The sequence below is a fragment of the Bos indicus x Bos taurus genome, chromosome 12 (assembly GCF_003369695.1).
Source record: "Bos indicus x Bos taurus breed Angus x Brahman F1 hybrid chromosome 12, Bos_hybrid_MaternalHap_v2.0, whole genome shotgun sequence".
NCBI classification, from domain to species: Eukaryota; Metazoa; Chordata; class Mammalia; order Artiodactyla; family Bovidae; genus Bos; species Bos indicus x Bos taurus.
This window is the reverse complement of record NC_040087.1, coordinates 75,363,193-75,389,487: the sequence shown is the minus strand read 5'-3', so window position 1 is coordinate 75,389,487 and position 26,295 is coordinate 75,363,193. Positions and strand designations below refer to the sequence as shown.

The window sequence follows — 26,295 nt, the reverse complement described above, 5'->3', positions numbered from 1 at the left end:
ATTGGTACTAAAACTATTCACTGACTTAATAATTACGTAGGATGTAATACTTTCTATAATCAAAATCCAGTGCATTTATATGGTGGTGGTGGCTTGGTCACTAAGTCGTGTCTGACTCTCTTGGTATCCCTGTGGACTGTAGCCCACCAGGCTCCCTGACCATGGGATTTCCCAGGCGAGAACACTGGAGTCGGTAGAAATTTCCTCCTCCAGGGGATCTTCCCAACCCAGGGATCGAACCTGGGTCTCCTGCGTTGTGGATTGATTTAATTGTATTTAAACTCTGTTTACATTTTGGAGTGCAGAGCAGTGTTTTAGGTTATCAGCCTTTGTGGGCCAGATGTGACCACCTGTTGACACACACAGGGGAGCCTGAAAGGAAAGGGTGGGCTTGGTTTTTATTTTATTCAAAGAGTATTACATCCCTTCTAACTAAAGCAGTTTGTTTATATGCTCATTTCAGATCTCCAACTTGACTATGCATTAACAGATGAGTTCTGCAGAAACCACTTCTTGGTGGGACTCTTACTGAGGGAGGTGGGGGCCGCCCTCCAGGAGTTCAGGGAGGTCCGAGTGATTGCCATCAGCGTGCTCAAGAACCTGCTGATAAAGCACTCTTTTGACGACAGATACGCTTCCAGGGTGAGTGTTCTCTGATGCATGGAAATGTGACTGATAACATGACCTTCATTTTGAGTAATCCAAAGAAACAAGCAATTAGAAAATTAATAACGATAGCACAAAAGCTTTCTCTGTTTATGCAATAAAATCTAACAGCCGCCTTTATAGGAAGGGTCCCAGTACAGGGCCTGGCCAGTGCTCGCCCAGGCCATCATTAAGCTCTCCAAGGCCGGGATTCACTTACACTGTGCATCTTTGTTCCAGAGCCATCAGGCGAGGATAGCCACTCTCTACCTGCCTCTGTTCGGTCTGCTGATTGAGAACGTCCAGCGGATCAACGTGAGAGATGTGTCTCCCTTCCCGGTGAACCCTGGCAGTGTACGTAAGCACATTCACACAGACACGGCCTGCATTTGTTTCCTGCGGCTTCCCTAACAAAACACCTCGGACAGGGTGGCCCAGAGCAAGTAGGAATTTATTCCTTCACTGTCAGGGGGCCAGAGATCCAAAATCAAGGTGTCAGCGGGGCTGGTTCCTTCTGGAGGTGCTGGGTGAAGAGCCAGGCTGTGCCACTCTCCCAGCCACTGGTGCTTGCCTGGAGCGCTTGCTGCGCTTGGCGGTGGCTGTGTGACTCTGCCTGTCTTCCCTGGTGTTCTCCCTGGTGTGCGTCCGTGTCCCTGGTATCCTGTCCCATCCTTATAAGGACACCAGGGCTTGGATTTCATCCACAATGACCTCATCTTATCTTACATCTTAATGACATCTGCAGAGACCCTCTTTCCAAATAAGGTTGCATTCTGAGGTTCAGGGTGGATGTGCATTTGGAGGGACACTCTTCAACTATACACCCCTCCTTTTTGCCCCCCAAACCATAATAATCTACAGTAGTCTTGGTAAATTGCATTTCTGGCTAAGATGGGGTCAATTAGTAAACCTTCAGCTCTTGTTAAAAATCATTCTTAAAAAAAAAATTATTATAAAATCCATGCTTTCCTGATGGCTCATTTTCTTATAAGATGTCAGGATCTTTGTGTATCCAAGAAAAACTTATAGAGGAAGGAATTTTATTTAAAAAAAAAAAAAGCATAATTCTACATAATTCTAACCTGTGTATTACGAGATGTCAGTGCTAGTCCCAGTCCTGGTGTATTAATAGCATACCACACAGTCTTTGAAAAGCCACTTCTTTGGGCTTAATTTTCCATGTGTCTATAAAATTAGAAAGATAATCAGACTAGATGTCAGGGGGGGGCCAAGATGAGCAATCCCACCTCCCCTGATTGACCACCTTAATTTATTTTAGCCTTATGCAGATATTTAGAGGTATATTGGAAATTAAGTTGAGTGAAGGGTGATGCCAGGTATGATCTCAAAGCCTTTTGGTTGGAGACAGTTGGCTGTTAATTTGGACAGGTTAGCCGTTCAGTGTCCTTTTCTTGTTTGTTCTAGACCCTTGTACTGGCTCCATCGTTCGTCTTACCACTGTCATGATGGCATACACTGGGGAGTTTCCTTGTGTGTTTCTTTTCTGTCCCTTTTTCTCCTACAGTGGTGCTTTGTCCTGGTTTTTATACCTCTCTCCTCTGAGCGCATCTCCTACCTGATGGTGCATTGAGAGGAGCCCTATTTGTAGAGCGTGTTTTGTGTCAGTAGCTCCAAGGAGCATGAGTGGCCACTGTCCTCAAATGGGCTTCACCACACTCATCTCGCCCTCGCCAACACTGCCCTGCACCTGTGTGTTCTCTAAATCTGTCTGCTTTTCTAATCAGAATAAGCAATTCTGGGTCCTCTCTGTACTCCTTCAACCCTGAGAAACGTGAACACCATCTTTTTCTCTGGCTTCCATCGAAGTATAATCTCTGTTACAACACAACTTCACAGTGAACACAATTTCTTGGGAGTTCACAAGAAGCGCCTAACCTGCAGAGGTTTCCACCACCGCTATTGTGAGGTCATTATTGCTCATTTGGGAGGATTTCTGATGTGAGAGAAAAACCAACATTCTAGTTAGAGCCCTCGAGGCTTCTTCTGAAGGAGGAAACCTGCTGAAATAATCTAGAAAGATGCTGGGTATCCGAGCTGTGGAAAGGGAGAAATGCTAGACCTTCTGGGGGAAGACAGGACTCTCTAAGCCAAGGCTGCTCTGCCCCCCCAGGCCTGAAGTGCCCTACGCTCCCCACTCCTGCTGCAACCCGCCCCCTCCGTCCTCCCCTCACAGGCTCCATGCTGGTCCTCCCACCCACACGTGATGGGCAGGCCAGGCCGTTCTGCCCTGTTCTCCCGCTCATGCTCATACTTCCAAGAATGGTCGGTGACTCTTTTAAAACCATCTTGAATGATTTCTTGTCTCTCTCCCCCTTCAACAGACTGTGAAGGAAGAATCCCTCACTTTGCCAGCAGTGAACCCGTTAGTGACGCCCCAGAAGTCTGGGGGCACGCTGGACACCAGCCTGCACAAGGACCTCTTTGGCGCCATCTCTGGCATTGGTAATGCTTGGACTCTGACCTGTTTCTGGCTAGTTGTACTCAAAAAGTGTCTTTAATCCAGTCATCCATTAGCTTTCAGATCAGAACTTTGAAGTCTTGAGTTTCTGCTTCACATGTTCTTTTTCTTATTTTGCTGCTCAGCTCTGAAACCCCCCTCAACCCTACCCTGAAATAAAGATCCCCAATTTGCAGGAATTCCGAATATAGTACACTTAATTGCATATTTGTCTTGTTTGCTTTGTGTTTAATGCATGTTAATTTTTCATTTTAAATCTTCAAATTAGATTGTTTATGCTTTTAGGAGAAGAAAATCTTTGCAGGTGTGTGTGTGGGGTTAGGGTTTATTTGTAGTGTTAATCATTTAGATGAAATGTGAGAAAGTAATTCCTGAAGGAGTTATTGGTTTATGGCTCGAATGCAATGCTGAAATCAGTTTTCTAAAATCTCTTTCCTAGAATGTTTTTTTTCCTATCTAAACTAATGTTAGAGCAGCCCCCATGGGGAGGAAAACAGATGGCATAATTCAAGATTCAAACTGAGTAGTTTTTCCGTTTAAAAAAATGCCTGAGAAATGTACTGATTAATATTCTGACTAATTGAGCCCATGTGCCAGCTCCTTCATAAAGATAATGGTGCAAAAATATACATACATCTTCACAGACACTCACAGGCTTATGCTGTCTCTATCTCTCCCTCTGTTTTACACCACAGTTTGAATAAATGAAGCACCCAACTGTGGCTGGTGCTCAGACCACCCAATGATGGAATTAACCCCAGGGCTTAATAAAAGGGCAGAATAAATGCCCCCAGAATAAAAGGGCAGTCCTTTTATCTAATTAATCTGCAGGCTTATTGTTCATTCTGAGTTTATGTCCTTAGCTTTTGTGTTGTTCTTGTTAACATGCTATTTCATGTAGGCAACGAAGCTGGCCAGACTATGAAATTGGAAACCTCACACCAGTGCTCAGATTTATCCTCGAACACCCATACAGTCTTTAATCTTGCTTATGTTTATGTGTATTTTTCATAGTTCTGTTTACCTCATTTGGCACCGTAAAGATGAAATGAGTTAATTCATCCAGAATGCAGAGCCTGGCACACAGCATTTCCACTGCCTTCTTCCTGGGGCTCTCGCGCTGACCACTCACCCAGCCACTCTCTGAAAGTGGGAAGGGGTCCCTTCCAGGCTCTGTTTGCAGCAGTCCATGGCACTGGCTTTAAAGTCAGACAGTTGTGTCCTTGGGTCCAGACTTCCACCATTTACAATTGCAAGGGCAAGTTGTCTGTCCTCTTCATCCTGTGCCCACATTTCAAAAACAGTCCTGGTGAGGGAAGAAGAGCTAGTGTAGTGTTGCAGAGCTTGGCAAGGTAGACACCTCAGTGTTGTTATTTGACTGCCATTGTAACAAGCACAGTTCTTCAGTGTTATTCATGCTTTGTGATGGACTCTTAGTAGCCAGTCAAATGAGTCCCACAGCCTAAATCTTAACTCTGTGTTCCCTCTGACCAGCATTTCTGCAGGATCCAAGGCTTTGTGGAAATGGTGAAACTAGAATGAGGTGATGTTTTGACTCTGGCTTGATTTCTCCAGTTCCACATTTGCCCGGTTAGGGTTTGGGATTCCTTGAGAACATAGAGCTGAGCCGTGGGGGGGTCTTCAGCACAACTTCATTGGCATAAATGGCCTTCGATTGCTCTGTGTTCATGGTGAAGTTATGAAAAGTACTTGAGACTAATTTTGTCTTTTTCATTCTTTCTTGAATTTTAAGATCTGGATCCACTTTTCACGGGAATTCACCGCAGCAGACTTATTTATACTTGGGCTTTTATCTATGACCCCACCTTCCCCTCACCCCCCATCTTTAAACACTGTAATCCTAACTTCCTTTTAGAAATGCCTTCCAGGGAAGCCCCCACCTTTGAACTGGGTTTGCTAGTTGTTTTCTGGTAGCTTTAGCTCTTCTTTTATTCACCAAGGAATTCCATATCTTGAGGAGATTCTCCTTCCACACTTACTGAGGATGTGCCCTCAGCATTTTTTTTTTAATGCCTTTGGAACATGGTGCATGAAAATTTCTAAAACCAATTCATCGCCTGGATAAAAACTACTGTAAGATTACATTCATTTTAAAAGGCATGCATTCTTAGGCTCAGAGTTCTTTTTTCCACCTACTCAGTGTATTGCTTTTTGCTGTCTGTACCAAAGGGGAGAGAGTTGAACTAAAGTTCTCCGAAAAGTTATGCACCGGGCCAGGTGCATAAATACAGACAAACACAGACAACAGGAACATGGTTCTAACTAAGCCTGTTGATTTTGATTTATTGCATTTCCACCTGTTTGCCTTTAGATTAGGACTCTTGTTCTGGAATTGAGCCTAAACTCTGAGAATTCAGGGTCTAATTTTACTTTCCCCAGAGTCTCTTTCTCCTGAGCTCCATGTTCTACATTAAATATGAAGTCCAGTTATATTAGGAGGCTGATAGTTATAATTTGGTCACAGCGCATGTCTCTTTTCTGAGTACAGAAAAAGACTCATTGCTTTTTCATAGCGTTTTGACCTGCTTCTCGTGGCAGTCACACAGTTCCTGTCCTGGGGCCGTGCTGCCGGTGGCCCGTGGTTTACATGTTCCCGCCTTCACTTGTTTTCGGATTCTGCTGACCCTTCTTTCCTTGATGTACTTAACACACTGAATCGGTTTTAGGGATGGTGGATAAGCCTGTGGGTGGGGATGGACTAACTTGGAGGTGTCTCAATCCACGGCAGCTAATTGGCAGGCTGAAACCCAGAAGGGCTGCCTGTCCCGAGGTGCCAGGTGACGGCATCTCTCGTGAAGGCAGCTTGGGAATGAGAGGGCCATGCTCACAGCCTGCTGCGTGGGGCTAGGGCTCTTCTCCTGCGGTTTGCACAGCCAACCAGGCCTCTCTGCCAGGGGCCCGCCTCTTGGTTCAGCCCAAAGTGTGCGAGTCTGAGGGTCATTTTTAATTATGTGATTTAATGAAATCTTATCTAAGCAGGAAGTCAATCTAGTACTTTTTAAAATTCCATAGTCTCGAGGTAGGGGCTGACTTCTTCCTTAAAATGCAATTTTTTGTTTTTTCCCCTCACAGATGTCACGAATTTTATTTCCAAGTTAGATTTCCTCTCTGCTCGTAAATGTTTATTGCAGAGATTCCCAAACAGTCTCAGTTCACAGCACCCTCATTATCAAAGTGGCTTTTTTCATGGCGTCCCCAGGCCAAAAGAAACACCAAGTGGTCCGTTTATTAGGTGCTTAAGGCCAAATAACTTAGTAAGTATGTATAACCTAACAATTTAAGAGGCATTTGAAACCTATGTATGTAAATTCAAAGAAAAAAAATTTTATTTTTAATAACCACAGTTCTTACTAATGGAGCGTGTGTGCCTATTGGACACTGCACAGCTTCTCACATTTGAAATCAGACTGCTCACCGGCATTCTCATTTCCTGTTCCACACTGATTTTCACCCAGTACTTGGCTTTTATCACAGCAACCCCACTTCAGAGAGATATGACATCATGGAAAGGAATGTAGCAGTCTGAGGTCAAAACTACGGTTTCCGACAGATGTCAAGTATTGTGTTTTCCTTGAAAATTGAAAATGTCCCGTGACACCCCTCGGGGTTTTCTGGGGCTCCTGGGCATGCCGTTTGAGTACAGTGGGTTTATTGCATGATTTAAGTTTTTTTTATTTGAAGGTTATAGGTGGATTTATCTTTTTAATTTTTTGAAGTCTTTATTCTACCCCAGTCTGAAACAGCATGTTCTCCCCAAGTCTGAGCAATCCAAGGTGGTTTCTCGTAAGTGACTTGATAGTTATGTCGGAATGTTTCAGACTCAAGTTTACTTTTACACTACATGGCCTAGTTCTTTAAAGGAGAGGTAACTGAATAAAAGTCTTGAGCCAACTTCCTCACAGAAAAAACAAGTTTAAACAAGTGCCCTAAAAGCAGTCTCCTTTGAAGCTGAGGGCTTACCTTTATTTTGTTCTTTCTCACCAAATCTGGGTCTTGGCTTGACCTTTGTTTAGCTTCTCCATATACGAACTCAACTCCCAACATCAATAGCGTGAGAAATGCTGATTCAAGAGGCTCCCTCATAAGCACAGATTCCGGGAACAGCCTTCCAGAAAGGAATAGTGAGAAGAGCAATTCCCTGGAGAAGGTAAGTTCCTTTCCTGTAATTTCGGTGTTTTCTTATAACTGATGGATTCAGCCCAAAGTAGGCATGCTTCATGTTCGCATGTTCATCAGGTTGGACCTTTTTTTCCCTTTCTTTCTGAAACAACTCAGTTAAACCTGGGGTAGTCGGTCAGAGTATGATCTAAGGGTGGGGCCCATCCCCTGCACCCCTCTATTCCTGTTCCAGCATTTCATCAGTGTTCACAGTGAGCACTTTGGTTCTGGAAGTTTAGACAGATAGGGAAATCAGAATGCCACTTGCTAAGAATCTCCACGGTCTGTGTGCCAGAGAACAGTGTTTATAACACAGTTACCCATGCAAATGGGCGCTGGATCCAAAGCTGGCTCCAGAAAAGATTAATTATGGATGACTCAGGGATAAATCCTTATTGGGAATCACTCCATTCACCCTGTGCCCCCAACACAACACATCTGCTCATATTGAACTATTTTTCTTGAAATAACAAAAACTATTCTGAATTTTGTACGCATGGATAAAACTTAGATTTAGACCTGGAACCATGATAGATGAGTCTCACCTTGGCCACTGTTTGCCTAAGTTATTTCAAGTTATAGGCAAGCACGTGTATCGGTCAACAGGTGACCCACTTAGGGATGCATTCCAAATTCTCAGACACACGGAGGCCATCCTTACTTGGAATCAGGTGCGTAACCTTACCATGGGGTTGCGGGTCTGGCCTCTCCCCGATGGTGCTCAGCCACGGTCCTGGAGCCATGCGGACATCTCCGTGCAGGGGTCATGACCTGTCGAACTTTTCCCTTGACCCTGACACGCCTTCCTGCATAGAGGGAGAGGCTGCTCAGAAGGCACTCGGCTTGTGTCGTGCATGGTGCTGGAGAGGAGGAGGAGGAGAGAGACCAGCCGGCCAGGAGACACCGAGCCACCGTGGACTTCTCGCTCCTGACGCTGCCACCTCTGCCGGAGGAGGCCCCGCTGGGAGGAGGCCTGAGCTCTCCCAGGGGCACTGAGGAAGTGGGTGGGCAGCAGGGTGCCCCCGCGCTGCAGCTTTGCCACTGATGGCACCGGGTTCCTCCCTATGATGGAACTACTCACATATGTTGTTAATCGAGCCTGAAAATAAATTGAAAAATGATTTATTGAATTGAAATTGAACTGAATTGAAAAATAATTATGTATTTTTTCAATTGCCCACCAATGCCTTGAATGAAATATTGAAATGAAAGACAAAATATTTTTTTCACTGATCTTTCTGCTTTGGTATTTGGGGAAAAAAAAAATTCCTGATTCCAATTGGAATTATAACTTTGAAGATTTTCTAATTTCCTGTGTTCTCTTTTAATGAGATGAGATTCTTGTTCTTTTTTTTTTTTTTTTATGTGAATAGTTTGGAAGTGAACCTGCTGCCTGGTGGCAAAACTGCCCTCGCCCTGTGCCCTGAGCTGTGTGAAGTGTGCAGTGTTGCGCTGAGCTGATGGTGGCGTGATAGCATCAGCTCAGGGCCTCTGGCCCTGCTGGGCTGAGATGACCCTGTTTGCCCCTATCAGGCCGCTGCCCGTGGTCCTCCCTTAAGGCTGCTCTAGAATGTAACAGAATGACCATGACTCAGCTCCAGGCTTCAGTGGCTGATCTGCGGCAGCACCTTGGACTTAATTTGCTGTTTCAGCCACTGACGTGGCTTGGTTTGGCGGTGTCTTCTGAAGCATCGTTTCTGTGTTCCGTCTTAGCACATAAACTTTTCTGCATGAAGTTTTACTTGGCATTTCAGAACTAAGCCAGTAACCACGACTGTGGTTATTCAGTTTGAAAGGTCCGTGCCTTCTGCCTTGTCCTGGGAGAGTGTGCAAAGGAGACAAGACAGCACTCCCATGGATTATTAGCACACGTGTGTGTGTTTGATGACGATGTGCCTGTGGTCTGTTGACAAATCATGGATACCTGCCAACTTACATGATTTGACTAAATTCTGAAAATCTTTCTCTTCCAAGGGAGAAAAGTGAACCTAACTTTGTTTTACTTGTAACAAAGGAGAAAAGTCACCTGTGTTTTCTCCTCCTTTAGCACCAACAAAGTGGCACTTTGGGAAATTCTGTCGTTCGCTGTGACAAACTAGACCAGTCTGAGATTAAGAGCCTGCTGATGTGTTTCCTTTACATATTAAAAAGCATGTCTGACGGTAGGTAAAAAAATGAAGAAATCTGCTTTACTTTCCTTGTTTCAGTATTCGGTTTATCCTTTAAAAATTGTAGTTGGTTGAGAGGGTTTAAGGATTTAAGTGGATTTTTTTTTCTCTCTTGTTTGAAATACATGTTAATTTAATAAATGTACTAGAAATGAAAGTCTTAATTTGGACGTTTATTTTCATTAATTACTATATTCTATAAAAAGAAGTTCTAAAGTGTGAAGTTCTAAAGTGTGAATTTTAAAATTTTATACTAAATTCAGACATACATCTTCGCCAGAGGAGACAAAAGCAGATAAATGAAAGGAGCTCTTTTTTTTTTTATTATTATAAAGTTTCATTTGTCCAAACAAGCTTATGGACCACTTGCCTAATTTTATTAGTCAGTCTCCTGAATTAGAGACTGTAGTGTCGACGACCTGAGCACGTGCGTGCAGCATTCCTGGCTTTAACTAGAAGAGGGGTGCGTTTAGTTTTCTAATGGAAGTAGTGGTATCCTGGTAGGTTGAGTTTCTGATTAAGGGCTTGACGACCCCGTTTTTAAACAGGAATGACCACGACCGTTAGTGCTTTACCAGCACCTCGTGAGGCTTGTGAACGCCCATGGCAGGACAGTTGCAGCTCTGATTTAGTGTGCTATAAGCAATGGTACAGTGTCACAGTTCTTATTTTGGCCAGAAAATCTACTCATTTTCCCTGTAACAAATCAGAAAGTGTTCTGTGAACTCCGTTAGGGTCATGGAGAGAAGATGAACTCTTCTGAAAGGAAAATGCCATTTTTGGAGACCGGAAGCCCGCCTGTCTGGCGGCAGGGGCTGTGGCCATCGAGCCTCCAGGGAACGGCACTTCTGCCTGCGCATAGTGCTTCTTTCCTATCGAGCTCCCATTTCAGCAGCACCAAGAGCTGACCCCTAGCTCAGAGGTTAGGAGTAGCGTGCCAGTCCTTGAAATGCTTTGTGACTGGGGTATTTTATTCTTCTGTCAGTATGTTACTTTAAAATAGCTATTTAAAAAAACAAACAAACAAATAGACAAGGTTTGTTTGTTTTTTTTTTTTTGCGAATGATGACCAAATATAAAAGCACTGGGCACTTACTCTAATATTTCAGTTAGAACGTTGAACTTCTTCCCATTCAGTCAGAACTTCTCAATTTTCATCATGGTAGCGAGTTTTAGCCAGCATTATAATCCTGCTTTTCCTTTGTTAAAGATTTTCTTTAAAATACTTTACATTTCAAATATTAAATATGATGCATAACTAGAACATCAGTGTTTTTAAAAAAACAAATATACAAGAAGTATACCCTTTTAAGTCAGCCTTTTGTTAAGGCCAGGCAAATATTTTTAAAATGCAATAACCTCTTCAAAATAGTTATAGAATGTTCTCTTTTATCAATTACTGTCAAGTATAATTTTTTCCCCTTTATAATTAGAATTTCTTTATGTGTGTGTCTCATTTAAGAAATCTGTACCTACTCTCAGGGTCTGAAGATATTCTTTTGTATTTTCTTTAAAAGCTGTATTATTTCAATTTTCACACTTAAATCCTAATGTCTACCAAGCATTGATTTTTGTGTATGGTATGAGAGGCAGGAGAAAAATCACCTTTAGAATAATTTACCAGACAGACAATCAGAATCAGCTCTGTAACTAGCTCTGTGGCTGTTCTTTGCTTTCAGTTCATTTGTGTCCGACTCTTTGCAACCCCACGAATCGCAGCACGCCAGGCCACCCTGTCCATCACCAACTCCCGGAGTTTACCCAAACTCACGTCCATTGAGTTGGTGATGCCATCCAGCCATCTCATCCTCTGTCATCCCCTTCTCCTCCCGCCCCCAATCCCTGCCAGCATCAGGGTCTTTTCCAATGAGTCAGCTCTTCGCATGAGGTGGCCAAAGTATTGGAGTTTCAGCTTCAGCATCAGTCCCTCCAGTGAACACCCAGGACTGGTCTCCTTGCTTTATCCCACATTTAATGAGCACCTTGGACACGCAGGGCCCCTCACTCACCCTCTGCTCCTTTTTGTGCTTCCTCCCTCCTTAAGGGATAGGCTACCCACTCCAATATTCTTGGGCTTCCCTGGTGGCTCAGCTGGTAAAGAATCTGCCTGCGATGACTGAGACATGGCTTCAATCTCTGGGTTGGAAAGATCCCCCTGGAGAAGGGAAAGGCTACCCACTCCAGTATTCTGACCTGGAAAATTCCATGGACTGTGTAGTCCATGGGGTTGCAGAGTCTGACATGACTGAGCGGCTTTCATGTTCACTTGCCCTCCTTAATAGAACTTAGCTCTGCCTCCCCGCACCCCCAACACACCCAACAGCCAGAGTAAGGAAAGGCCGCCATGGTATGCCCGGCTGGCCAGCCGGTTCTGTTTCTTATGTGCTTGGGGAAGGGTCTCAGAGGTCTGCAGGTTGACCCAGAGAGGCTCTCAGCATCCCAGGAACTCCCTAGGTTCCCACCACACCCAGATGACCAGCCTCCAGTAACCAGAGTCTGTCTGTCTGGATTCTGAACTCAAACCCTGCCCCCAGGAAATGGAAGCTCTGCGACCCACCCTCTGGTCTCTAAGGCCAAACGTGGCTTTCAAAATCAGGTGCACTTGGTTTAAATTTCCATTCCACCAGCATTCTCTCCGCTGGTCATTGGGAGAATTGCTTAGCGTCTCTGAGCCTTTGTTCACTTCAGTCACTCAGTCGTGTCCGACTCTTTGCGACCCCATGGACTGCAGCACACTAGCCCTCCCTGTCCATCACCAGCTCACGGAGTTTACTCAAACTCATGTCCATTGACATCACCAACCATCTCATCCCTTCTCCTCCTGCGTTTAATCTTTCCCAGCATCAGGGTCTTTTCCAGTGAGTCAGTTCTTCACATCAGGTGGCCAAAGTATTGGAGTTTTAGCTTTAGCATCAATCTTTCCAATGAACACACAGGACTGATCTTCTTTAGGATGGACTGGTTGGATCTCCTTGCAGTCCAAGGGACTTCAAGAGTCTTCTCCAATACCACAGTTCAAAAGCATCAATTCTTCGGCGTTCAGCTTTCTTTATAGTCCAACTCTCACATCCATACATGACTACAGGAGAACCATAGCCTTGACTAGACAGACCTTTGTCAGCACAGTAATGTCTCTGCTTTTTAATATGCTGTCTAGGTTTGTCATAACTTTCTCCCAAGAAGTAAGTGTCTTTTAATTTCATGGCTGCAGTCACCATCTGCAGTGATTTTGGAGCCCACAAAAATAAAGCCTGACACTGTTGCCCCATCTATCTGCCATGAAGTGATGGGACCGGATGCCATGATCTTAGTTTTCTGAATGTTGAGTTTTAACTCAACTTTTTCACTCTCCTCTTTCACTTTCATCAAGAGGCTCTTTATTTGTTCTTCAGTTAGTCCATCTGTAAATGGGAACTCTGCTTTGAACATGGTGAAGATTCAATGACGGGACACATGTGAAGTCTTGAGACCCAGTGGAATGCTTGGCACATAACAGCTACTTGCTATGCATCCGCCCACTTCTCCCGCCTGTTGTCACTGCTCTTGACCATGTAGAATAGAAGTCTACGGCCGTGTATCTTTGTGGGCCTTCAGCCCCTCTGCAGCCACCCACTCCCTCATCTCAGGCCCCAAAGACTCAATGGCTTTTTCCCTAAGAGAAATCTTATAACACATGTCTCAGCTTCTATATAAAATGTAACCATGTAAAAATGGTTAACTCCCAGATGATAACACTGTGTGTGCCGTGCTGCATGGGTAAGGGTCAAGTGAATTCGTAGGATTTGCCTTAACTGAAAATGTGCCCAGTTGCTTGTGATAAAGAGTAGGTTGACCCAGAGGTTCAACCAGTAGGCGAGGTTCTTAAGCACAGATACATTATACCATCGGGCTGGGAAACAGGAGCTCTCATACACTGATTATTCAGAAGGCGGTTTGACAGTATCTGTTGAATTTTAAATGTACAAACCATTAACACGGTTACTTCACTTCTAAGAATTTGTCCTGTAGATGTGGTTGGACAAGTGTGCAAAGACCCATGGTCACTAAAGCATGATTTATAACAGCAAAAAATTGAGGGGAAGAACAAGTAAAACGTCTGTCAGTCGGGGACCTGGTAACTTTGTTATAGTGCGTCCATGGAGAAGAATATTATGCAGCTTGGAAAAGATTGGGATAGATCGAAGCTCTGTTGTTGAATTAAAACTCAGTGAAACAGTGCACATAGCATGCGTGTTTCCATTTCAATGTGTGTGTTGGGAAGGGGTTACTTATGTACATATAAGAATTTTCAGGAGATTCTCTACTGGGGAGGGATTCTGTAGTTGGTAAAGAGTGAACCTCCCTTTAGATTGTATGCCTACAATGTATTCTTTGAATTTTCTAACCCATTTAAGAGCTCATCATGTATAAGTTAAAATATGTACCATGTCGGGTTAGATGATACATGATGAAATTAAAGTTCAAGTGTTCAAATGTAGCTCCTTTACCCTGACTAAGCTGTTGTACGTGTCATCTGGTATAGAGTGGTCACCATAGTTCATTCTTTGATCAATTATGAAAGGGGGCTGGGAGGGTTTGGAGGCCTACACTCAGGTCTCTTCCCATATTACATAATGTAGAAAATAAGTAGAAAATAAGCATCCTGATTCTGACCAAATACATGTTTACTTTCCAGATGCTTTGTTTACGTATTGGAACAAGGCCTCAACAGCTGAACTTATGGATTTTTTTACAATATCAGAGTGAGTAGTTTTGTCTTTGCTCATTGACTCTTGATTTTTCCTGGCTAATTAAGGGGTGTGAAAAATACTCTGTTGTTGAACCAGGAATGCAATGTATGGTCACATCCACACTTATCCTTAGTTAAGTTCTTTCTCCTGGAGCTGACCCCAACACCCAGTCTCAGGAACTCATGGCCCAGAGGACAGTGACAGCCCTGAATTTACATATGTGATGATTATAGATGAGAGGTTACTACTTGTGTGGTTAAGCCGTTTTAATAAAATAACACAACATTTGTTAGCTGAATTGGGTGGATGCTGCATTTCTGAGTTGACTCTAACTTAAGCAGATACAGTACCTAAGACAGAAAAATTGCTATAATTTAAAAATATACAGTAAGTAAAAGTGAAATCTTAAATACAGTCTATATTATTTGATCTCTTTAAGTTTCTATTTTTTCCTTTAAGCTTTTTATTTTTAGAAACACAGATCCACAATCCCTTATCCAAAACCAGTGGGGCCAGATGGTTTTTCAAATCCAGAATTTTTTGGATTTTTGAAAAATTTTCATAGAGAGTATATTCCGTAACACCCAGTAGGGTCTCAGGGAGCAACCCACAGTCAAGCACATTATTGTTTTTGCATTAAGAACTTATTTATTTAATACCGTGATTGTTCACAGTAATTGGTTAAATCATGGGCTTCCCTTGTGGTTCAGCTGGTAAAGAATCCGCCTGCAATGCAGAAGACCTGGGTTCAACCCTGGGTTGGGAAGATCTCCTGGACAAGGGAAAGGCTACCCATTCCAGTATTCTGGCCTGGAGAATTCCATGGACTGTATAGTCCATGGGGCCACAGAGTCAGACACGACTGAGTGACTTTCACAAGTAGCTTTATGTCTGCTATTTGGGGTCATGATTTGCTGCCCCACGTGTTTGCATGAATTTGGGTGGAAATCCATGACGGTCAGAGTTTTGTGCATTTTGGAGTTAATGGCCTTGATTCATGAATTCACGGCCGTTTCCTCTCTAGTATAGATAATATTAGAGATATTATATCTTGTTGATACTTAACAAAGATAATAGTTGTCACATTTGAGATAAGCTTCACCACCAGAAGAACTTCCTTTTTTAAGCAATGTTATGGATATAGTAAAATAAACAACAACAACAACAAACATACTTGATGTCTGCAAGGGACCAGTCCATTTACTTGAATCAAAACAGAAAGTTCCAGGGGCTTTCCTGGTGGTCCCGTGGTTAAGACTATACTCCCGATGCAGGGGGCACTAGTTTGATCCCTGGTTGGGGAACTAAGATCCCATATACCACGTGGTGCAGCCAAAATAAATACATAAAATGAAGAGATGTTGTCTTGCTAAAAGGAATAAATATGATGTTAAAAAAAGAAAAAAGAAAGCTCCTTAGGTTGAACGAGGATGAACAAGCAACTCGGAGCAGCGTATGGGGTTTTCACTTCCAAGACGAACGTAGAGTAAGTGTCCAAGCTCTAAGTCAGTCAATCCTGTCCCTCCTGGGCCTTTGTTCTGCATTGCTCAAACCATCCTCCACGGTTCTGATAGCAGCACAACATAGGGCCTGCCTTGAGTTTGATCACTTTCTGTGGGTTTAAAGGCACCTTGCAGAGAATTTCTGAAAACCAGAAGTAAGGGGCCAGTAATATAGGTAAGAGCTTATTGAATGAACGTGTTACTGTAAATGCATTTAAATAAAGTAACGTGTCAGAAGTGATTTTATCCCCAGTAATTTTGTCGCCTCCCCTGATAATCTTTCATCCTATCCACAGAGTCTGCTTGCACCAGTTCCAATACATGGGGAAGCGCTATATCGCCAGGTACTGTGGGGGGTTAGTGTGGCGTGTTGTGTCATTCTGTGTATTACTTGGACCCGAAAGTGTGGGAATTGTCGTCTGTGGTGATTGGCAGTTGGAATTCTCACAAACAGCCATGAAGACAGTTGGCGGGTCCTTGGATAGCTGCCATGAAACCTGGCGGCCTCGCTCGCCGGCGTTGCCGCGTTCCTTCTGGCTCACTCTGTCTCAGGCGAAGCTCTTGGAAAGCTTTTCCTCCGCGGCCTGGTGCCGCAGCTCCTTCCAAACCCTCCCTACGCTCTGTTCTGTCTCCTCCTCTTCTCGCTGTTCCTCTTGCTGTGTCTTCTCACTCCCTCTGTTTCCTTCCTAAATGATCTCTCTTCCCATCTCACTCTCAAAAGGTCCTTCTTTTCTTTTTTCTTACCATTCTACCTCCCAGCTCCCAAGACACCTACTTCTCAGTCCAGCCCCTTTGCTTCTTAACGAAAGAAGGTTTTGAGCCCATCTCCGATCCGTTCGGACTGCCACCAGTACCATCTCTCCAACTGAGCCTTTTCTCCGCTCTTCCCGAGCAAGCCGTCTGTGGCCTGTCGTCGCCTGACCAGAGCGCTCTGTTGAGCGTCACAGAGCCTCACTGCCCCATGCCCAGCCCTTTGGTTCCGCACTGAGTCGGAGGGGAGCTGAGTCCTTGCTGGCAGGCGGCTGAGCAGCCCCTGCTCTGGCAGCACCAGTATCTCCTCAGAGGGCGTCTCTTCCCTCCTCCTGCCCTGTCGCCATCCAGCGTGTCTGTGTCTGTTCTCTTCCGTGTTGTGTATCCTGTGATAATGTATTTGTGGAGTCTTGGTCCAAGTGTCTTATTTCTCTATTGTTACTGTTTTAAAATTTTAATGATAAATAAACATATTTATGTTTTAAGAAAAACTTTAAAAGTTTAGTTGTCATTGAGGTTTTTCGCTTATCTGTAATTCTGTTTTACAGCAATGAAATAGGAAAGAGATTTTTAATAGACTTTCTGAATGTCAAGATTTTGCTTTTATGGTAACATTGTTCTTTTCTTGAGATATCTGAGAAATTTTCAAAATTGTGTTAAAAGTAAAAGTATGTTTTCTTTTAAAAAACAGATTGAGAAAGACTATATTATGCTTTCCTCCCATTAATACTATTTTTAATTGAAACATGGTGGCACTTAACGTCCGCTAATCTCAACTCTTTTTCTTTTTTATCGTAACAGTAATTTTTGCGTTTGAGTTTTTTGAGTCCTAAATGCAAGTATATACAGTGTGTCCTTATGCAATAACCTCTTTATATGGCAACTTCATTCCTTTTGACTTTGTCCCGTGAAGATGGTTAAACAGTATATTTGTAGCAGAAAGATACTGTGCTGGGGGAGCTTCTCACCCTCTTTTAGTAACTGTCACCCACATCACAAGATGGCATTTGGAATATGTTGTGCAAATAGAATAAAATGCCTCAGAGCTAAACGTGGTGAACGTGAGAAGCCAAAGATTTCGGCCCCAACAAACTGTTGTGGAATTGGGTTTTGTGAAACAATTAACTGATTTTTTTTCAATGGCTATAAATTTAACCTTTTTTTTAAGAAAAAATCTTCTGACTTCCTAAGCACCCTGTATATATTTGCATGTAAAAGAATGCTTCCTGGGACTGTCTTGGAAGTAAATGAGCATAGAGAGGCGGGGGAGGAGGCCGGTGTTGCTTGGTCTGGTGCAGAGCCGCGTGCTGGTCTATAGGAAACCATGCGTGGTCTCTGCTGCATGCGGACAGGATCCCGAGTCGTCCGTGTCTGGCCTCCATGGGGCTCCCGTCCTGGGAACACCGCACCTTCTCATTGTGTCCCTTTGAAATCACCCAGCAGCATGCTGCCCCATGAGACTCCATGCATGCCCTGCTGCACTCCACACAGTAACACAGTGAGGGAGCCGGTTGGCCGCGGGACGGGGGACAGGCGTCGCTCCGGCGCTGGGCTCAGGTCTCGTCTGCTCTGGTGATGGTACACAGTAGGAAGTCAGCCGTTTGACTGCTAACCCAGATCACTTTTCTGTTTTCTTCACTTGGCTGCTGACAAGTCTAACAAAGGGTGTGGCTCTTCTCCTCCTTGCCTGGGTAAGAATCAAAGGTGTTACACCGCCTCACCGAATCCGTCCCACTGCATGTTTTTCCTCTGTTTTCTTCCAATGCCTTTGTTTTGACTAAAAAAATAAAATTGTTTCCGCTCTTCAGTAACATGTATGATCTGAAAAGGCACGTGCTGTTTTGGCCGTTGTCCAGATGCTGGTCTTCGGCACCACACTGGAGTGATGCTCACCTGTTTAAAAAGGAGCATCTCTGAAGGGCTTTCCGACACTGGAAAGGCCTCTGCTTTGGCCTGGTTCTCGCTCCTTCGTCTTCAGGTGCTTTGCTCTGAACTCTGCGAGCGCTGCCCCTGCCGCCTGTGTGTCTCTGGCTCCCGGGCCCCAGGCGGGCTCCGCTGCGCTTGGTCTGTGCGTGGCCCGTCTCCTCCGTGCTGTGTCCCGGCCTCACTAACGCCCCTCCCCATCTCGCCGCAGTGTAACAAGTCTAACTTTGGCTCCTATCCCATTTCACTCGTGTTGCAGGAACCAGGAGGGGCTGGGACCCATAGTTCATGATCGAAAGTCTCAGACATTGCCTGTTTCCCGTAACAGAACAGGGATGATGCATGCGAGATTGCAGCCGCTGGGCAGCCTGGATAACTCTCTCACTTTTAACCACAGTAAGTCCCATGACACACCATCGTAACAGCCAGCCATCCCACATGACAGCCCCGAGGGGGCCGCCCCCCACCGGCCACCGCGCCGCACACCACGTCACCGACTCGCCTTCTCTTCCAGCTCAGAGCAGTGGGACCTGGAGCTCGCCGCGCAGTCCCCTTCCTCAGAGGAGAATGACACAATGTGGGACGGGTCAACTGCGGCAGCAGACCCAAACGCTCAGCCCCTCTGCCCCACGGGCTCTGCTTGGTGCTTTTAAGACAAAATCCAGCCTAATTGATGATGATAGCGGGACATCCTCTGATATTTTTAGTTCAGTATTTTGAGCCATTGCCAGGAGCCACCTTATCGTCATTTACTGCCCCCCACCCCTCCGTGACTCCTGAGAAACCTCTGGGGCAGGTTCCTTTGGCCCTCCTGAGGCCATGCGTGTAGTTGACCCAGCGTCCCCATTCTGACATTCCAGCCCTGAACATATGTTAATCTTTAAACTGCTGCGAAGCCGTAAAGCCCGTGAATCAATGTGTGAGGGTGTGGAAAAGCCAATAACAAAGTGACTTTTTCTGTGTTTTCAGTGTGAGAAAGATATCAAGTGTGCTTGGGATTTCTGTAGACAATGGTAAGATTTAATCAGGTCAAAGTCTGCTTACGAGGCTGCTTCACTTGCAAACCGAGACCTCTCGTTCATCTTGCCTTCCTAACTTTGGGGCTTCCTAACTTCACAGTAGAGACTTTGCCAAAACATAGGAGCATTATCTTTAATTCACTCTTATCATTTGCCAGAGGGCACCTGTGCTGTTTCCAGAAACCTAAGTGTAAATTTAATCTTCTTAAGGGTTTCTTCAAGCAGGAAACCTATATCAACCTTGCAGCACTTCGACGTGATCATTTCTGTCTGGTGTGGTCTCTGAGTCGTCCCATCCTCGCTCCATGCATGAGTTAGCTAGTTACTGTGCCATGTAGACAACTATTTATACTCACTCCAAGCAACATCTTTAATACATAGTCATTAATATCTTCTCATTGTTTCTAATCATAAGAATTCATCCCATGAACTGTGATGTCCATACCTCTTTCTTTGTACAGGCTGAGAGTCAAGACAGTATATTCCTGACACCTTAAATTGAGAATAGTTCAGGTTGAGAAATCAAAATACAGCAGCTTCCACCCCCTCTTCCACCCCCAGCAAAGTTAAATGTAGTGGGTACAGTCTCTCTCTATAAACTTCTAGGCTTAATTTAAATCAATATTATGTCAGTCTGCCACACACTGAGCCGGTAGCCTTCAAATGCTAGTTCTCAGTTCTATACTTAGCTGTACCTTGTACAACACATGTAAGAATTTGATTTATCCACCTCTGTTAGGGCTTTTTCAGCTCTGCAGACATGAGGTTCAAACAAACAGAACAAGGAGTTTCACTATTTTTAGTTTTCATTTCCTATTTAGCACACAAATCAAATTTCCATTCTTCTGAAGGACCTGCTACATTGCCTTTTGCCCAGAAAATTTTTAACACAAGGATTATCTCACTATCAGTTGAAATACATGCTTACACTTTAAAGCATTAAAAAAAAAATTTAAGCAGACCAAGGCCCCGCCTGCCAAGGTAATTGTTTAGGAAAAATAGAAAACAGACAAAAATAAACGGAATGATCAGCCCATGAATAAATAACCTTAATCCACTAAGATGGGCAGCAGTTCCTCCCACTGCAAATGGGCTTTGCGGTGGTGGCTTGAATTGGAGGAGAGAGACAGCTGGCTGTGTTCTGCTGCCAAAGACCATATTGTTAGCGTTGTTGATTTCCATCCTGTCTTCCTGCTGCCCACAGAGAACCCCGTCCTACCTGCCTCTCTCCTCTTTTCATCCTGAATGTTTTTCTTTAGCCATTTTCAGCAACACCATCCTCAATCAAATCTTCTCCTTTGGCCTTTCCAATCAACAGTGTGTAGCTGATTATTTTAGCCTTCTAAAGTGTGCCTGCAATTCCCGCTCACCCTAGATAGCTTCCAGTGTCTTGTAGTCCACGCATTTTCCCCTGGAACTCAGTCTTCCCTTATGTCTCTAATTCTGATTTTGTATTTTGGGGGCTTTGGCCCCTGCCTCCATTAGCTCTTTGAGCTCCATGTCATCAACTCAGCCAAAAGCCAGAGAGAAGGGAGTGTATACTGTATGTATACATGTGTATGTGTGTGAGCATGTATATGTATATATACATAGATGATTTTTTACATCTGGAACCTAGGCATTTTATGGGAAATTTGTAGCCATATATGTGTCTTTAAGAAAATTCCTATTTAACAGTAAATACAGTACCTTCTGTTGGGCCAACCAATATGACAGATATCCAGTATGTGAGAGACTTGGCTGGAATGCCAGAATCTAAAATGGATTTATTTTAGAAAAGGATGAAAATAGAAAGAATCCTTTCAATCCAGTTCAGTTCAGTCGCTCAGTCGTGTCCGACTCTTTGAGAATCCCTTAGACACCGGCATTTTTTCATTTCCTCTTTTCTCTAGTTCAAGAAGGAAAGGCTTTGTTAGACCTCAGCATGACCAGCAGGGGGCAGCAGAGGACCACAAAGAACTTAAGCCAATGCATGCCAGACTGCCCCTCCCCATCACCAGTTAACAGTAAGACAAGGGAAGAGACCCCATACTTACTGCAGGTATAACCCTAGCAGGCACTTACTCTCGGATTTTTACAGCAATTAATGAAAGTAACAATTTCACTGTGACCAATGGGCTTAGCTATTTTAAAAACACTCAAAGCATAGGAGTTTGTTGCATGGGTCATTGCCCAGGCTTATAAAAACAAAATGTTTACAACATTAAGGTATTGACCTGTTTACTGTAACATGTACTCATTGTGTATCGGTAGAAAAGACTTATTCCAGAGGACAAATTGAGAGTGGTAGGTGCCCGGAGGATATTTTATATAAACCAAGTGACGAGGGGAAAACTGAGTGAAGCACATTTGCAAATAAGTGATACATTCACAAAATAAAATAACACTCTGTATTTAATGTTATATATTATTCTAGGAATATATTAAATTCACTTGAATGATAATCTATATTTCCCACTGATTAATGGGAGAAAAGCCAGTCAAGAGGTAAAAACCCTTGAAGAAAACCTGTATTTCATATAATTCAGTATAAGAGATGGTTTAAGATCACTGGACTAAGTTGCAGAGAATTGTTGTTTAGTCACTAAGTTGTGCCTGACTCTTTAATGACCCCATGGACTAGTAGCCCGCCAGGCTCCTCTGTCCATGGCTTTCTCCAGGCAAGAATACTGGAGTGGGATGCCATTTCCTCCTCCAGGGATTCTCCCCAACCCTGGGATCAAACCCACGTCTCCTGCATTGGCAGGCGGATTCTTTACCACTGAGCCACCTGGGAAGCCCTTGCAGAGAATTAGATGTGCCCAGATGTCCTGTGACATTTAGAAAAGGCAAGTGGCTGTGGATCAGCTTCCGCCCTTCCCACCACATCACCTCTGATGTGCGCTGGGGCCGGGGGCCAGGGATAGTTATAGGTATGGTCAGCATTGCTACACCGGGATTTTCAGGAAACAGAACTGCATAAAACGGAGTAGAGTTAGTTTAAACACAGCAACTGACATTAGAGGGGAGAAGGTCTCATCCTTAGCCTTTGAGTGGGATTTTAGAATAAATTCCGTATCTGAGTGACATCAGACTGGAAACTGTGTGCATGTGAGCAGTGGGTCCTAAGGTCTCTAAAGTGACCCCTGACGTGCCGGCCAGAGATGATGGTACATCAGGGAAGTCCTCCCCACCCTGCTAAGTCACTTCAGTCGCGTCTGACTCTGTGCAACCCCATAGACGGCAGCCCACCAGGCTCCTCTGTCCCTGGGATTCTCCAGGCAAGAATACTGGAGTGGGTTGCCATTTCCTTCTCCAATGCATGAAAGTGAAAAGTGAAAGTGAAGTCGCTCAGTCATGCCCGAGCCTCAGCGACCCCATGGACTGCAGCCCACCAGGCTCCTCCGTCCATGGGATTTTACAGGCAAGAGTACTGGAGTGGGGTGCCATTGCCTGGAGTGGGGTGCCATTGCCTTCTCCACCTCCCCACCCTGACCTTCCTCAATGACCACGCTCAGTGCCTGTGCCCCGAGGCAACACTGCCCCCTAGTGGAAGTCAGTAGGGTTAACAGCACTCCTTACTGGCCTCGGTCAGAATCTTCTTCGTCAGCCTTAAAAAGTTCCTGACCGATGCTTTGAGAAATGACCGTGTCTCTTAAGACCCCTTCTTGGGTTTGCCAGCTCAGTTTGATTTTCCTGTGTTACCCAGTAACACGGTGACCACCTGTTAGAGACTTCCCTCATACACTGCTCTGTTCCAGGCCTTAAGACAGGCTGTCCCCATGGGGGTGTCCGTTGGTGGATTGTCCAGTCAATCTGTATCACTCACACAGCATCCTATCCTGCTACTTATTTTCAGGAATGATTCAGGAACACTAGCTCAGGAATCCTACTGATTTTTGAGACGAAACGGTTTAAAGAGAAGCAGAAGGCATCACTGACTCAATGGACATGAGTTTGAGCAAACTCCAGGAGAAGTTTGGTGAAGGACAAGGAAGGCTGGCATGCTGCAGTCCATGGGGTTGCAAAGAATTGGACATGACTGCGCCACTCAACAACAACAACAAATTATAACCAATTGTGGCTAAAAGAACTGCTTCTTTGATATGAATCGGACACAGGCAGGAAGATTTTATATGAATTTGACTCTTATTCTGAAAGAGATTAGATAGCCAGTGTAATGGCTTATGGGTGGTGTATTATAGTAGCTTAGAGAAATTTTGTCATTAATTAGCATGGCCCATTGATAATGTATGTTTTTTTTAAAAAATCACACAGTCACAAATTGCAATTCCTGAATCGTTCTAGACATTCAGCTAGATAAAAGTAAACTCTGTTGGAGTTCTTCGGTGTGTAGACCATCTCATCTGTAATCATCAAACTCAGATACACTTATCCAACAGTTTATCTGGAAAGAGAAAAGGATCATTCTGTGCAGAGATTACAGTTCATCACCGAAGCAACTGCCTTGTTACAGGTTAACTCAGATTCTAAAGCTTCATCTGGGGTAAATGGTAGCCCTCAAAATATCACGTGCGTGATAGTTTTTGGTTGGTCTGATAAAGGGTGTTGTATTTGTTTTTTTGTCGTCTCTTGCCCTGGTTTGTGATCACTGCAACAATAGTCACCAGTTTGTTTTCCTCTTTTTGCTGGCTCTGTATCTCACCAAACAGCCCTTGCCAAATGAAGAGATGCCTTGGCTTACAAAGGCGGTTCAATGAATATTAGTCCCCAAAAATGTCCATCTTTCTTTCTGCTGGATTTCTGGCCCCCAAAAAGCAGAAATAAAAAGAAACAGAGCTGGTAGCATCGTACTAGGGCCAGATGTGTTCCGTAGCTTCAGTAAGGACACGATGACGCTGTCGCAGTGTGAAAATGAGGCAGGATACATAAAACCATTTTCAAAGCAAAACAAAGTTGGATGAAAACACATAATAGTTTTTATTAAGCCATACTTTAAAAAGCAACTTAGAAGCTTGTGTAGCCTTTCAAGACTCTCTGACATTTATTAAAGTCAGAAAAACATCATGCTAGTTACTTTATCTTTATAATGGAGATTATGATACAGTGACCTGGATAAGGAACTTGGAGTGTAGTTTCTGGGTTTTTTTTTCCCCATTACTGGCCTCCAGAAAACTCTTTAGGCTTTCTGTACTTCATTTTCCTGATCTGTGTACAAAATGTCCTCCTCTCTGGAGTATTAAGAAAATTACCTACATAGTAAATGTTGATTGGTTTTGCTCCTTGGAGAAAGGCATTACATGATGTTTTATTATATTACCATCTTTCTTTGTAATCTAGATCAATACCATAACATCTTTGCATCCCTATATATATTTCTGCTAATGCATTACCATTTCATAATTTAATATCTCAAGTTATATGTCAAACTACATTTATATCAGTACTAAATGGATTTTACAGCCACATACAGAAGATATCAGTTTGTGTTTAAATTATGTTTCTTCAAGTCTCTTCTTTTTCTTAAACATTTCTTTCAGTCATAGTGGCTTTCATGCTTTTTATTAAAGCAAGTAGAATACTATTAGCAGTACAGTCAACTCTTGGTTATCATTCATGATTCTAGCTGATAAAACAAATCTTTATGTTATTGGCTTGAGACATCCGTAGCATTCACCATGTGCCAGGCACTATTCCATGAGCTTCACAACCATTAACTAATTTAATGGCCACCACAACCCTTTGAGGGCAGGTACTGTTATCCCCATTCTACAGATGAGGAAACTGAGGTAGAAAGGGGTCACATAACTTGCCCAAGGTCACACAGCTAGTAAGGGGCCGAGCTGGATTCATTGACCAGCAACCTGACCCTCAGCTCATTTTCCTTCCCTTTCCAATTAAGCTGCTGCCTCTGTATGGAAGCTTCAGAGACCTCAGCCTCCTTCATTCCCCCACCCCCCCACCCCCATCCTTAACAACTCAGACAAGTGGCTCAATTGAGTGAACTCCAGTCCAAGTAGCAGTCCTGGCTCCCCTGTTTACCAGCTGTGTGACTTAAGACAAGTTTTAGCCCTTCTGTGCTTCCATTTCCTTACCTGCAGAATGGGTTTAATAAGTGTACACACTTCACAGGGCTACCGAGGGATTAATGAGATGATCCATGTAAAGTTCACAGAATTGTGGCTGGCACATAGCAAGTGCACAACGCATGCTTGTTGCTGTTACTCCCCGTCCAGAGTGGGAAAAGAGTCATAATGGAATGGAAACATTATTAGTACCCCCTTTTCCCCACCCACCAAAAAAAGGCCAACAGGGAGATAAGGCCCTGAAGGAAGCCTTCTGAAAATAATCAAAAGTTGACTGTGACTATACTGTCCGCCAGCTTGCGCTCTGCAGTTGCCGACAGTGACCTTGTGTTATGACCCATGCAGGCTATGGCCACTCGGACGCTGACGTTCTCCACCAGTCGTTACTTGAAGCCAATATTGCTACTGAGGTGTGCCTGACGGCGCTGGACACCCTCTCTCTCTTCACACTGGCGTTTAAGGTTTGTATTGAACAGCTGTTCATGGTCAGAGCCTTTCTGAAACTCATTTTTTGCTTATTTAGCTGAATCAGCAAGAACTTCTTAATGTTGCAGTTTTACTGCAGCAACTGCTTTTGCCCCTGTAAGGAAGCCATTAATCCTTAAATTCCTTTAGCAAAAGCATTCCACAGTTAATGACCCCAATTCCCTGAAATATAGTACAGCTTAACTCTAAGCTGAGCGCCGAAGAATTGATGCTAATAGAACTGTGGTGTTGGAGAAGACTCTTGAGAGTCCCTTGGACTGCAAGGAGATCCAACCAGTCCATTCTAAAGGAGATCAGTCCTGGGCGTTCTTTGGAAGGAATGATGCTAAAGCTGAAATTCCAGTACTTTGGCCACCTCATGCGAAGAGTTGACTCATTAGAAGAGACT

The 26,295-nt window shown here is 44.0% G+C and overlaps 1 protein-coding gene across 20 annotated transcripts in view; it reads left to right on the top strand.

Moving 5' to 3' along the window:
- DOCK9 (dedicator of cytokinesis 9) overlaps positions 1-26,295 on the top strand; it is a 287,020-nt gene that overhangs the window by 215,599 nt on the left and 45,126 nt on the right. For 7 of the 20 annotated variants that reach the window (XM_027557861.1, XM_027557859.1, XM_027557863.1 and 4 more), the window contains exons 31-40: positions 464-642; positions 886-999; positions 2,988-3,108; positions 7,159-7,292; positions 9,351-9,465; positions 14,147-14,213; positions 16,000-16,047; positions 17,897-18,010; positions 18,636-18,772; positions 25,767-25,882. In XM_027557861.1, the coding sequence (XP_027413662.1) occupies positions 464-642; positions 886-999; positions 2,988-3,108; positions 7,159-7,292; positions 9,351-9,465; positions 14,147-14,213; positions 16,000-16,047; positions 17,897-18,010; positions 18,636-18,772; positions 25,767-25,882 (1,145 nt within the window). Of the gene's footprint in view, positions 1-463; positions 643-885; positions 1,000-2,987; positions 3,109-7,158; positions 7,293-9,350; positions 9,466-14,146; positions 14,214-15,999; positions 16,048-17,896; positions 18,011-18,635; positions 18,773-19,345; positions 19,390-25,766; positions 25,883-26,295 lie in introns of all 20 variants that reach the window. The other 13 variants (XM_027557870.1, XM_027557879.1, XM_027557875.1 and 10 more) reach the window with 3 other exon arrangements.